Source organism: Apodemus sylvaticus, chromosome 13, assembly GCF_947179515.1.
Source record: "Apodemus sylvaticus chromosome 13, mApoSyl1.1, whole genome shotgun sequence".
NCBI classification, from domain to species: domain Eukaryota; kingdom Metazoa; phylum Chordata; class Mammalia; order Rodentia; family Muridae; genus Apodemus; species Apodemus sylvaticus.
In genome coordinates, this window is record NC_067484.1 from 51869955 (window position 1) to 51884267 (window position 14313).

The window sequence follows — 14313 nt, forward strand, 5'->3', positions numbered from 1 at the left end:
GCTGGGATTAAAGATAGGAGCCACCACGCCCAGTAACCCCACTGGTTTTGTGCTGGTATCCCCTACATTTTCTGAACTAGGAACTTACAGTATATTTAGAACACTTCATGACTGATTCAGTTTGAGGATTTTTTACAGATGACTTCTACAGATGTGATCAAGAAATACTTAGCTGTGGTGGGTGCCAAAATAGCGGAACAAGGCAGGCAAGCACTCTTGAGTAGAGTTCTTTGCTGTTAATGTAGAGGTTCTGAAGTAAATAGCAATAATCCGGATTTCTTTACAGAAGCCATTCTTGACTATCACCCAACCACCTGTAGTTATTGGTTTGTTTAATAACTGTATTTTATATAACACCTTTTTTGAGTAGTCAGTAGCTATATTTAGCTGCTTTTTTGAGTAGTCAGTAGCTATATTTAGCTGCTGGCATCTGAATTAATTAGGCCCGATTTAAAATTCAGTTCTTCTTTTACAATGGCCAACACACTTCAAGTTCTCCACAACATTTTAGCCACTGGCTGCTGTTTCCCAACGTATGCGACATCTCACTATGTCTTACAGGATAGCTTTGCGCTAGAACCTTTGGTGGCAACTGCCATATTGCAAGGCATAAACAAATATTTGTCAAATAATGTGAGTTGAGCCCTAGAGGATGAACAGAATTTTTAAGCATTTAAAATTTTTTATTCCATGTATGTATTTTGCCTTCCTTGTACCAGATGCCCATGGATACCAGAAGATGCCCATGGGACCAGAAGAGGGCCTGGGACTGGTTGTGAACCACTGGGACTTGAAACCCAGTCCTTTAGAAGAGCAGCCAGTGAGCCATTTCAGCAGCTCCAAGATGTTTAAAAAGAAACAGTGAAAAAAAATTTCCCCCTTTATCCACAGTGACCAAGCCAGCTCAGTCAGTCATCAGGTACTCCAGGGCAGGAGTGAGGATTAAAAAGAGAAAATTAGACAATACTGCAGCCCGGCCCCAGCCGGTTCTGAGGCTGAGGTGGGTTTATTTTCTTCCCGGCTGCTTTTGTACCATTTTAATTACATGCAAATAATAAGGTTGAGGAAGAAGCAAGACAATAAACAAAGTCCCTTGATCACTGTTTCTAAGGGCTTATCAGGATGACCAAGATTTCTGAGCCCTCTTTCCTTTCGTAGCCCAAAGTCATATTCTTGCCTGAAGTCTACTTATTTGTTCTAGCCTAAAATCAGATTTCTGCCTAAGCTTTCTTCCCTGTCCTGGCCTATTATCAGATTACTGCCTGAAGCCCACTTCCTTGTCTTGGCCCAATGTCTAATTCCTGCCAGGCAGCCTCAGAAGCTCTCCACACCACAGATACTGATTGGCCAGCATGAGTTGCTATACTTCATGCATTACATGCCTAGATTTCAAGTTACTATTTCCAGAGATGGGAATGTGGCTCAGTGGTAGAGCAACTTCCTAGCATGCTGCAGGCCATGAATTAATTCCAACATTTAAAAAAAAGTAAAAAATTGCACCATTAATACAGTGAAGAGATATTTAACCGAACTGTCAGTAAAGATTTATAATTGCATTTTCAAAATCCCATTGTGTATGTCTGTAAACTTAGAATGGTGCATGTCAGCATTACTACAGTTTCTACTCATGACTAACAGTAAGATTGTCTGAACTCATAATTCATTAAATAACTACAGTGTAACCGTAGCAGTCTATACCATTATATATTAGTGTGTATGTGACATCTCAATGTATTGCTGAGAGCTTCTGCCTTCACCTCTATGCCAAGTACATTGCACTCGCATAGAACTTTTAAAGATTTATTATTTATGTATATATGTGTGTGTGTATGTGCATGTGTATGTAAATCTATATGTATGTGTGCATGTGTCTGTGGAGACCAGAAATAGGTATTAGAACCCTGGAACTGGAGTTACATGTGGTTGAGAGTTGCCCAGTGTGGGTGAAGTAAGGTCCTATGCAAAAGCAGCATAAGGTCCATACCCTTCTATAGAACTAAATTTTTTTTTAGTTGTCTGGAGGCCCATTAATAATGTCATTTAAGAGATATGGCCTAGCAATTGCAGTGTTTTTTTTCTTGATTCAATCTGTGTTTCACCTGTATTTTGAGTTTGCTTTTTTGTGGTTCATAGTTGATTTTAAGTTGCTTGTGTTCTTCTTACTGACAGATACAGAGCAGCTGAATTTGCTTATTTATTTATAGAAGCCGGGTTTCACTGTATAGTCAGTGGTGGCCTCTAGCTCTCAGGCTTCTTTCTCTTGAGTACTGGGATTACTGGTGTGTCAACCACACTGGCCAAAACACCTAACGCTTGGGCTAATGTTGGTTTGTATATTTAGATACCCAGTGATATTTTCCAATTCACTGCTTCTGTAAAACATACCATTTCTGTTTCTACTGTGCTAATTTGGGAGTGTGTACCGAAGTGTGAACCAAAGTTTATGGAAAGAACTCCACCTTCCACTGAAACTTTTCCAAGGCCAGCTCACTGATTAGAACCTATGGTTGTGGAGAGGGTGGAGTGTTGCAAGTTTAGAGCCAAATTGAAGTTTATCTTGGGCTTTCTATCTTCAATCCCTCCAATAGCCATCCCTTGATCATCTCTGAGTCTGACCTAACATCCTTGTTCCTAATAGATAAAAAACCTGTGAAATGTAGTAACAAACTTCTACCAGCAAAAAGGCCAAGAGTGTCAGAAAATAAGGAGGGAGTGTTTCCTCCCTTGGCCTTCATCTTTAACACCCACCTAATATTTCTGCCATGTATTTTAAAAGTGATTTATGACTTTCTTTGATCTATTACTATAAAAACTTCATCAAACTCTATGTAGGCTAAGCTAAACCTATGTTCCTGGGCCACGATCACTTGTATTTGGCTCCAGAATAAACTATCTTTTATCCCCTTTAAGGTGACAGTTGTAGTTTTTGTGTTCACAGAATAAATGATTTTTCATTTTCAAATGGTACTGACCTCGTGAATAGAAGTATATTATTTACTATTTCACCAAAAATTTCCATCTTTTTTTTAATTAACAGAGATGAAATTTTCAAAGACCATTTTTGGTCAGTGTAGGAATTTGGCTTTACAGACTTGAGACAGATGAGTAGTGTGTTGGGAGTGTGTAGCAGTGATGATCTGACAGTGATTTGGAAACTCTGCTCTGTATGAGCTGAGGAGGTTCCCAGGCACTGAACTCTTGTTTTGCTCCTTTCTGAGTAATCATTTCTGACTAGGACTGTCAAGTGTCTTCAACAATGAAGACATCTTTGTGTAGCCTTAAGTAGGGCTATGTACAATAAGGTTACATTCTTCTAGTGTTAAACATCTACAGGAAGAACTGGATGGTGCTGGAGAGGTAGCCCCACAGGTAAGAGTATACTGTTCGCGCCAGGACCCACGTTCAGTTCCCAGCATCCACAGTGCTTTACTTACAGACTGCCTGCAATTCTACCTTCACAGACAACTCTGCCCCTCTTCAGGGACCTGAACCCCTGTGCACAAACCCACATTCTCGTTGTTCACACTCTAGCTGGTGGTGGGACCTGGAGAGTGGAGCTGATATGTGAAGCAGACTAAGGTCTTACGCAATAGCAGACTTTATTCAGAGCAGCAGACACATTAGATTTTTGAGGGTTGAGGGGAGTCGCGTGAATAAAGCATCTGCAATCGCAAGGGCGAGCTGCACACTGGGCAAGCCACAAGTGGCATGCCTCCATTTTCTATGGAGGCATGTAAACAAATCATGACAGCCAGTTTAAATGAATAATCCGAAGTAAACTCCTATCCATGACCACTGGGAAGGGCATGAAAACATAATCTAAGAACAGGTCTGTGACTTTGGAAGGAACTGAGGTCAAACTCATGCCTTCTTTTCTTGGAGTTTTCTCATGAATCTCACTCAGAATTCTCATACCACTCCATTCTTAGACCATGTTCTGACACCTCAAACTAAAAATAATAAATAAATAAGTAAATAAATAAATCTAGTGGTGTGTCAGAACCCACAATAAACACATAAAACTGACTTTTAGCCTTCAAGTTGCTGACAAATAAGCTTCAGTGGATTCCTGTGCCACACAGTTGAGAAGGTTCGTGATTCTAAAAGTCCCTTTCTTCAAAAGTTCAAACAAGGGTTTGACTGGTATTATTCAGTTACTAAGAATAAATTGTGAGGTTTTATTTGTTTTGTTTCCATATTTGTCAAGGTGGGGATAGCATTTAAATTATTTTAAAAGTAGAATGAAGGGTTTTGGTTGGTTGTATTTTATTGTTGGCTTTTCCTTTGGTGTTTTGTTTTATTTTGGGTTTAGGCCAGAAAATGGCTCGTTGGTGGTAGTTAAGGTGACGGTTCCCTTTTCTTTTGTTTTAGGTTGACAATCGCGTTTTTTGCACTCTCCGGGCTGGATATGCTGGACTCTTTGGATGTGGTGAACAGAGACGACATCATAGAGTGGATTTACTCCTTGCAGGTTCTTCCCACAGAAGACAGTGAGTGAGTTTTTAGCATTTTATTTTTAGTATGATTAGCTGTTCTTGGCATGACATGCTTGGGATTAGCAAATCATAATATTTATTCATACTCACAGCATGCTTTGCATATCTTTATTTTTCTTGTGGTTCAGGATCCCTTTCTGTCCAGACATGACACATAACTAGTATTATTAGCCTTAGTGTGTCTTGAGAGAACAATTAGTCATGGGAATTACATTGAGATTCACAAATGTAGCTGCACACTATGTTGTATATGCCTGTATCAATGATTCAGTAATTATTTGTATTTAATGCTTATATGTGACCTTTAGTCCTTTAGTATTTGCTCTAGTTTTCATTCCCAGCCATCGTTTTTTCCTCTTTAGGAAACTTTTCTTAGTCAACTACTATATGTCTTAAAGTATAAAGTTTTTTCACTAAGTTTACAAAATGTATAACTTCATGATTGACATAATTTGAGAGAAATAAGTATATAATGTATCTTTGATTTATACAAAATATAAATGGAGTTCAAGTGATCTGAAGTCATGGCATGTGCTTAGAAGGATGTGGAGACAGACGCTTCTGGAGTTCTTACCCCGTGCATTTCACAGCAGTTCATGAGCTTAGTTTTAACAGATGTGTTTCCCTTTTGTTTATTACACTTTGGTAACAATTTTAAAGCTTCTTTGGAGTTAGAATTGGGATTTTTTACCATATCTTTTGATATGTATTGAAAGTCTATTATGTTATTTGTTACATGAACTTCTTGGTTTTTTTTTTTTAAAGCTATCAGTCTTTGTAGCTTTAAATAGCTTGACTTCTGCTGGGTTTGTCAACTTCTGAAGAGCATTTGTCTTCCCTGTCAGTATTGCTAGGCTGGTGTCCTCTTTTATGTTTTTACATTTAGTCTAGAACATTTTCTGTTCCTTCACATATTTTCTCTTAAAACGTGTTTGCATACTGAGTTGACTTTGCCTCTGCGGCTCATAGATGCATATTTATATGATTTTCGTCAGGCCACTTACAGTTTAAATGTTAAATAAACCCTGCAGATCATTATAATTTGACTAAATACATATTTTTAGTTTTATGGAATGAATGATAACAAAGTACATGACAGATTTGACGAAAATTGTGGTTGCCTAATTAAAATATGCAGATAAAACAATAAAAGCATATTATTTCATATTGCATCAATTTAGCAAAGTTTTAGAAGTTCGAAAGACTATGGGGGAGACAATGTTTAACAGTCTACTGGTAGAGGTAAAAATATTCAAATTTCCTGAAATGCAAATCAGCAGTATACTTTTTTTTTCATCTTTTCTGACAAGTCTCATGTACAGAGTGTACTATATGATGGTTGCAACACAGGGCTAGGTCTACTTAGAGCCTCACGCTGTGACCGTAGCTGAATGAGGGTTTTGCATATGTCAGTTAGGGCAGAGCTTGAGTTGAGACTGGCGTTCTTTAAGAAGAAGGCGCAGGGCACACGGGAGGGTTGTCTGGTAGCAGATAAGGACTGCAGTGTGGCTTCTTCGAGCTGAGGAATGGCAAGGATAGCTCACAGTCACTCAGTTAAGGAGAGGGCACAGGTTGGACTCTTTCCAGAAGGACTTAACACCACTAACACTAGGGCTTGGATTTTGGCCTACGAAACTTGTTTTGTTGTTGTTGTTATTTTAAATCAGTTTAGGTGGATGAGACGACTCAGCAGTTAAGGGTACTTGCTACTAAGCCCAGTGACCTGAGTTTGATTCCTTGCACTCTCATGAGTGAAGGAAAGAGCCAACTCTGACAAGTTGTCCCGACCTTCACTTGTGTGCTGTGGCATGCACATGGCTGACTGTACACATACACGTACACACAAATACATAAATGTGAATCGCTACAAGTGTGGTAATTTGTTATTAGCTTTAGAAAATGAACTAAAAATATTTTGTTATAGTAACAAATTAGAAACAAAATAGGTGTTTATCAAGACTAAAATATTTAAATAAACTATAGCATAGTAAAAAATGCTATATTGTAGTAAAGAGATAGAAAGAGGCCTGTATATGTATTGACTAAAAGTCTGCCTGTCATATATGTGAGGTGGAAACTTAAGGGTTCTTTGGAGAGTCATTTGTGTTGGATGGTGTTTTGCTGGGGCAAACAGGTGAAGGAATGTTTTCCTGAAGTGGACACAGGTGGAAGACTAAGGCAGACTCGAATGTTTCACTGAAGCAGACACAGGAGAGAGGTGTTCTGCTAAAGCAAGCATGTGAAAGGACATGGGATGAAGAGTTCTTTGCTAAGGACACAGATGTATTGGCCCGCCTTACTTTGTGTAGTTGAGCTGCTTTTGTCGGGACACCAAGGATTTGGGCAGATTGGATGCACATGCAGAGGCAAGGCCTGTGCTGAGGGAAGACACGTGGAGGACACATGGTGTTTGGAGGGTATAACTAGGACTCCATGGAGTGATGGAGACAGAGCTTGGCCCTGGTACAGCTAGCTGTGCCGCGCTTGTAGGTCATCGCTTCTCTGAGAGGCACAGCTGAGAACTGGTCTCTCCTGCTGACTCAAGCTGAGGCTGAGGCCTGACTGCTGGATCATGTCACTGCTGTGGCTGTCCCAGCTGTACTGAACTGGACTGCTGGTGTATCTGAAGTGTTTGCTAGTGGATCAAGCAGCTGATGCCTTGCTAATCTGTGAACTGAACTGCTGATTTCCAGACTACACAGACAGGAGTTGCTCTAAAAAAAAACTTTCTAAACAGGTCCACTTGCCCTGCATCCTTTCTTTTCCACTACCTCTGGTGGGTGGTGGGCTACAAGGGAGGTTAAAGCATTTAAGAACTATCATTAAAAATTTGATTTGGAAAAAATTAAAGTTACATATATGGGTATGTGATAAATTGAAAATCTATAGGGTCAGCGTGGTGATGTGCACTACAGTTCCAGTTACTTAGGACCTTGAGGCCGGAAGGTTGCTTGAGAACAGGAGTTCTAGACCAACTTAGAAATTAGTGGGGCCCTTTCATCTGGTCTTACTTATGAGAAACCTCTGTGGAGGGGGAAGTGGGTGGAGCAGAGATAGGAGATAGCAAGATGAGGTATTTTTTTTTCTAGGTATTTAAAGTGTTTGAATTATCTAATAAAAAAGTTTGTTTTTAAATTAGAAAATGTTCTGCTTAACCCCGTTCAAACAATGAAACTATTTAAAACTGAATCTGATTTACAAATATTTATTTGCTAATAGAACAAATAGTGTACAAAATTTAATATTTTGTAATTTTCAAAGCACAGCCAGATTATTATCAGATTTATTCTTCACCTAACCCAGAAGAAGAAACTGAGAGGCAGGGTGTTTGGGGCTAACCAGCTAGCTCCCTTCTGATTGGATTTTGGATTTTAGGACTACTTCACAGAGGAAATGCAAGCCTGGCTCTGTAAACCTGACCAGAACCTGTGGTGGGGCTTCCAGGCCCCAGAAGTGAATGTATTACTATTCTGCTAACCAATGTAAGCACCAAGTTGCCCTGTACTTCCGTATTCCTCTCCCTACCAATGAGTCCAGCTCTCAGGCCTCTTCAGAGATGCTTCCTTGTGCACTAGATACACACACACACACACACACACACACACACACACACACACGGAGAAGATTGTAAGAGCCAGCAGTTGGGGAGGACAGGACATAGCAGGACTGCTACACTCACACCCACAGTAGCTGTGGCTGCCTGAGCAAGGAGATCCCTCCCAAGATCAAGCCAGTCAGCATTCTAGCGCAGAGATGGAGAGAGGAGGGGCTCCCAAGCTCTCAGCCCTGCCCAGGGAGCTGTGACCAGTCGGTGGCTTCTAGAAGAGGGACAGAACTGTGTTCATCATAAAGCTTTCTTTTGTAGATGGCCCCATACTCAAGATGGGATGAGCAGCACAAATTTAAAGGATAGAGTTGGACCAAAGTGACAGCTCCCAGGTGTCAGTGCTGCCTCACTGCCTAAGTGCCATGCGTAACATTTAAGGACATTGTAAATATTTAGTTAGCCACTTAACTCTAGGGATTGTAAATACTCTGTTGGCATCTTATTAGTAAGTATGTTGTTAGACCCTTGGAGCATCGGCCATTATCAGCAGAGGACTATTTAGGTTGGGAATTGTATACTCTCCTGACCACTAATGAGAGGTTACATCACATTGTATAGATAAAGATAGTGAGGTCCAGAGGCTTTATAATTTGTTTACAGTAACACAGACTATAATGATGTTAGAGGAAGCATTAGGTAGAGTTTTCTCTTCTCTATTGCTTCAGGGCAGTAAATGCTGTAATTCTGAGGCTATCATGACAGTAAATGAATTGGCATTTAGCTTAGTAAAACCTGTAAGATAACAGATCAGGTGGGGTAGTATGGAACATCTGTAAGAAGACTGACTGGTGAGAGGATTTGGTGGTTTGAATATACTTGGCCCAGGGAAGTGGGTGGTACTATTAGGAGGTGTGGCCTTGTTGGAGGAAGTCATCACGGTGGGGGTGTCTCTGAGACTGTCCTAGCTTCCTCCTAGCTATAGTCTACTCCCATTTGTCTTTGGAACAAGAACTTTCAGTTCCTCCAGCACCATGCCTGCCTAGATGCTGCCATGCTTCCTGCTGTGATGATAATGGACTGAACTTCTGAACCTGTAAGCCAGCCCCAATCAAATGTTGTCCTTATAAGAGTTGCCTTGGTCATGGGGTCTGTTCACAGCAGTAAAAGCCTAACTAAGACAGGGTGAAAAATTCTGGTTTCTTTCTATATAGATATTTCCTTTTTTTAAAAAAAATTTTTTACATATTCACTTTACCTACCACTCACTGCTCTCCTCCTGGTTACCCCCTCCCACAGTGCTTCCCCCATCTCTCCTTCCCCTTCTTCTCTGAGTGGGTGGGACTCCTCTGGGTATCCCCCCACCCTAGCACTTCAATTCTCTGTGAGGCTAGGTGCTTCCTCTCCACCGAGGCCAGACAAGGCGGCCCAGCTAGAGGAGCATATCCCGTGGACAGGCAACAGCTTTTGAGATATCCTTGTTCCTGTTGTTCAGGACCCACACCGAGACCAAGCTGCACATCTGCTGCATAGGTGTGAGGAGGCCTAGGTCCAGGCTCTTTGGTTAGTGGTTCAGATTCTGAGAGCCCCAAGGGTCCAGTTTAGTTGACTCTGTTGGTCTTCCTGTGGAATTCCTATCGCCTTGGGTGCCTACAATCCTTCCTCCTATTCTTCCATAAGAGTCCCCAGGCTCCATCCATCGTTGCTGTGGGTGTCTGTCTGAGTCAGCTGCTGGGTGGAGCCTCTCAGAGGACCACTCGGTCCTGTCTGTAAGCATAACAGTATCCTTAATAGAGTTAGGGATTGGTGCTTGCCCATGAAATGGTCTCCAGTTGGGCTGGTCATTGGTTGGCCATTCCCTCAGTCTCTGCTCTATCCCATGACTGCATTGCTTTTCTTTTCTTTTTAAATTTATTTATTTAGGTTTCATGTAGGCTAGATTAAGCATCGTACATGTTTAGGCAATGACAGAGCATCAGTTTGATAACATGCTGATCCAGCTCTTCAGCCCATCCCGTGTCTGTAGGACCCCAGCATCGGTAGTGGCTCAGCAGGTCTAAGTCTGCAGTCTCTTGAGAAAGTCCACCATCTTCCAAATCTTTAATTGGTCTCCGCCTTGTTCTAAAGCTTATCTTTGGAATTTAGAAAGTGCACATGAAAACACTCTGTAGCTGTGGTTTGGTTTGGTTTCACAGGTGCACTTGTTTGTTTGCGGAGCTGTGGACTGAACTGAGGCCCAGAGCACAGCAGGCATCTGGCCAAGCCGCCAGCTTTCAGGTTTGGGGCTCTTTCTTGGCGCCTTAAAGCAAGGAATTTGGCACAATGCTCCTTCTAATAAGAAGGCCTTGCATTTTTTTTTGATATTTGTGAAGAATTACTTCTATATTCATAAACACACACCTTTTAAATTAAAATTACTATATTCCTCACTGGAATTCTTTCTGCTTAGTGCAGAAACCTAAGTTTTCAAGTGGAAATCAAACAATAACTGATTCAGGTTTTAAATTGTACTAGACGCCTGAGCTCACAGTGACGGTGATATTCTGGCCTAAGCATTAACTTGTGCTATGTGTGCCTACGTAAGATCTGCAATGTGTTTACTTTTCATAATACAGTTATCTCTTAAAAGGGGAAATGTAATATATAGATTCTTATGAAAGCAACTCCCTTTATTAAAGTTAGTCTTCCTATTGCTGATGCCAGGATGTGCTGGCAGGCAGGAACCTGGTATGGCTGTCCTCTGAGAGGCTCTGCCAGCACCCAAGACAGATGCAGTTACTCACAGCCTGGAGTGAGCCTGGGGACCAATGGAAGAGTTAGGGGTAGGGCTGAAGGAGTGGAAGGGGATTGCAACTTCATAGGAAGGACAATAGTATAAACTAGCCTGACTCCTCAGAGCTCCCAGGGACCAAGTCACCAACCAAAGAGTACACATGGCTCCAGTTGCATATGTAGCAGAGTATGGCCTTATCTGGCATCAGTGAGAGGGGAGGTACTTGGTCCTATGGAGGCTTGGTGCCCCAGAAAAGGGATGCTAGAGGGGTGAGGCAGGAGTGGGTGGGTGGGTGGGGGAAGCACATTCTTAGAGGCAAAGGGGGGGGACGGGTGGGAGGTTTGTGGAGGGGAGACCGAGAAGAGGACAACATTTGAAATGTAAATAAATAAAATAATAAAAAAGTAAAGTTAGTCTTTTTTGTTGTTTAGTTTGTTCTATATACCCCAGGTTTAACATGAACTCATGATTCTCCTGCCTCAGTTCTAAAGAACTGGGATTATAACTGTGCACTACCACATGTAGCTAAAGTTCTCATTAAGATTTTATATTTGTAAACTTGTGTGTGTGTGTGTGTGTGTGTGTAAGTGTGTAAGAGAGAGAGAGAGAGAGAGAGAGAGAGAGAGAGAGAGAACATGCCACATCACTTGTTTTGAGATCATAGGACAACTTCATGGGGGCTGGAGAGATGGCTCAGCAGTTAAGAGCACTGACTGCTCTTCCGAAGGTTCTGAGTTCAAATCCCAGCAACCACATGGTGGCTCACAACCATCTGCAATGAGATCTGATGCCTTCTTCTGGTGTGTCTGAAGACAGCTACAGTGTACTTACATATAATAATAAATAAATCTTAAAAAAAAAAAAAAAGAAAACAGGACAACTTCAAGGAATAGATTCTCTCCTTCCACTTTAAATAGATTCTGAGATTGAACTCGGGTCATGAGCCTTGCCTGCCTTTACCCAGAGAGCACCTTACCTGTCCAGTGTTGTTTTGTAAGAATATACATAAGCCATCTTACCGCCTCAATATTGTTTTTTTTAAGACTATCTAAATGTATCTTATATTGCTTGGCATATAATTGGTCTTTATTTTGAACTTAATAGCAAAACCAACAACCTTTAAAGTCAATTTTAGTGTATATCTTTCAAGCATACATTTCAAATAAACATGTTCTTTGATAATACAACTCCAAATACTTTATCATAAACATGTATATTACATAAATTATGCTCAGGACATCTCCAGCTACTGTTTTTATTTTTCTTATTAGCATCTATTCTTTTGCTCTGTTATTTTCTTTGTTTTTTTTATTATTTTTTTTTATTGAATATCTTCTTCATTTACATTGCCAATGGTAAAACCTTTCCCAATTTCCCCCTCCCAAAAGCCCCCCACCCCAAAGATTCCCTACGCCTCCTTCCTACCTCCTGCCTCCATGTATATGCCCCTCTACCCTATACACTCCCACCTCCCCACCCCGTTATTTTCTTTGTAATCTACACTTCCCTGCCTTCCAAGAGGGTGCCACAAAATCAAAAGAGGGAAGAAATACTACAATGTGTTCCTTATGCTGTGACTGTCTCTCAAGACTGTAAATAAGACTTTTATGGTGAGACTGCATTCGCCTATATGGAAAAGAAAGGACGCTTTACTTTGAAGAAGTATTTCTTTAAAAATTGCAAGAAAAATGTGATTCTTTTCTTTCTTTGTTTCTTTGGTTAAGGGTGCCACCATTCATCAAGGTGTTTTAAATTAAAATATGATTATCTAGGCTTCATATTCATGGTTTTCATATAAGCTTGAGATAGAACCCAAAATTTCTCTACATCTTGTCAAGTTCTCTGTATAGCTGATTCCAGTGGGCAGGCTGTATGCTAGAAACTTTTTTTTTTATTCGATATAATTTATTTACATTTCAAATGATTTCCCCTTTTCTAGCCCCCCCACTTCCCGAAAGTCCCGTAAGCCCCCTTCTCTTCCCCTGTCCTCCCTCCCACCCCTTCCCACTTCCCCGTTCTGGTTTTGCCGAATACTGTTTTACTGAGTCTTTCCAGAACCAGGGGCCACTCCTCCTTTCTTCTTGTATCTCATTTGATGTGTGGATTATGTTTTGGGTATTCCAGTTTTCTAGGTTAATAACCACTTATTAGTGAGTGCATACCATGATTCACCTTTTGAGTCTGGGTTACCTCACTTAGTATGATGTTCTCTAGCTCCATCCATTTGCCTAAGAATTTCATGAATTCATTGTTTCTAATGGCTGAATAGTACTCCATTGTGTAGATATACCGAATTTTTTGCATCCACTCTTCTGTTGAGGGATACCTGGGTTCTTTCCAGCATCTGGCAATTATAAATAGGGCTGCTATGAACATAGTAGAGCATGTATCCTTATTACATGGTGGGGAATCCTCTGGATATATGCCCAGGAGTGGTATAGCAGGATCTTCTGGAAGTGAGGTGCCCAGTTTTCGGAGGAACCGCCAGACTGATTTCCAGAGTGGTTGTACCAATTTGCAACCCCACCAGCAGTGGAGGAGTGTTCCTCTTTCTCCACATCCTCTCCAACACCTGCTGTCTCCTGAATTTTTAATCTTAGCCATTCTGACTGGTGTAAGATGAAATCTTAGGGTTGTTTTGACCGAATCCAAGAACACATCAAAATGATCATCCACCATGATCAAGTAGGCTTTATCCCGGGAATGCAGGGTTGGTTCAACATACGGAAATCCATCAATACAATCCACTACATAAACAAACTCAAAGAACAAAACCACATGGTCATTTCATTGGATGCTGAAAAAGCATTTGACAAAATTCAGCATCCCTTCATGCTTAAAGTCTTGGAGAGAACAGGAATTCAAGGCCCATACCTAAACATAGTAAAAGCAATATACAGCAAACCGGTAGCCAGCATCAAACTAAATGGAGAGAAACTTGAAGCAATCCCACTGAAATCAGGGACCAGACAAGGCTGCCCCCTTTCTCCTTATCTTTTCAATATTGTACTTGAGGTACTAGCTCGGGCAATTCGACAACATAAGGAGGTCAAAGGGATACAAATTGGAAAGGAAGAAGTCAAACTATCATTATTTGCAGACGACATGATCGTCTACCTAAGTGACCCAAAGAACTCCACTAGAGAGCTCCTACAGCTGATAAACAACTTCAGCAAAGTGGCAGGTTATAAAATCAACTCCAGCAAATCAGTGGCCTTCCTATACTCAAAGGATAAGCAGGTTGAGAAAGAAATTAGGGAAATGACCCCCTTCACAATAGCCTCAAACAGTATAAAGTATCTTGGGGTGACTCTTACCAAACATGTGAAAGATCTGTATGACAAGAACTTCAAGACCCTGAAGAAGGAAATGGAAGAAGACCTCAAAAAATGGGAAAACCTCCCATGCTCATGGATCGGTAGAATCAATATAGTTAAAATGGCCATTTTGCCTAAAGCACTATACAGATTCAATGCAATACCCATCAAAATCCCAACTCA

The 14313-nt window shown here is 41.0% G+C and overlaps 1 protein-coding gene across 2 annotated transcripts in view; it reads left to right on the plus strand.

Annotated features, from left to right (window-relative positions):
- Pggt1b (protein geranylgeranyltransferase type I subunit beta) overlaps positions 1–14313 on the plus strand; it is a 48614-nt gene that overhangs the window by 936 nt on the left and 33365 nt on the right. For both annotated transcript variants that reach the window (XM_052201342.1, XM_052201341.1), the window contains exon 2: positions 4372–4490. In XM_052201342.1, coding sequence (XP_052057302.1) covers positions 4372–4490 — 119 coding nt within the window. The remainder of the gene's footprint in view (positions 1–4371; positions 4491–14313) is intronic.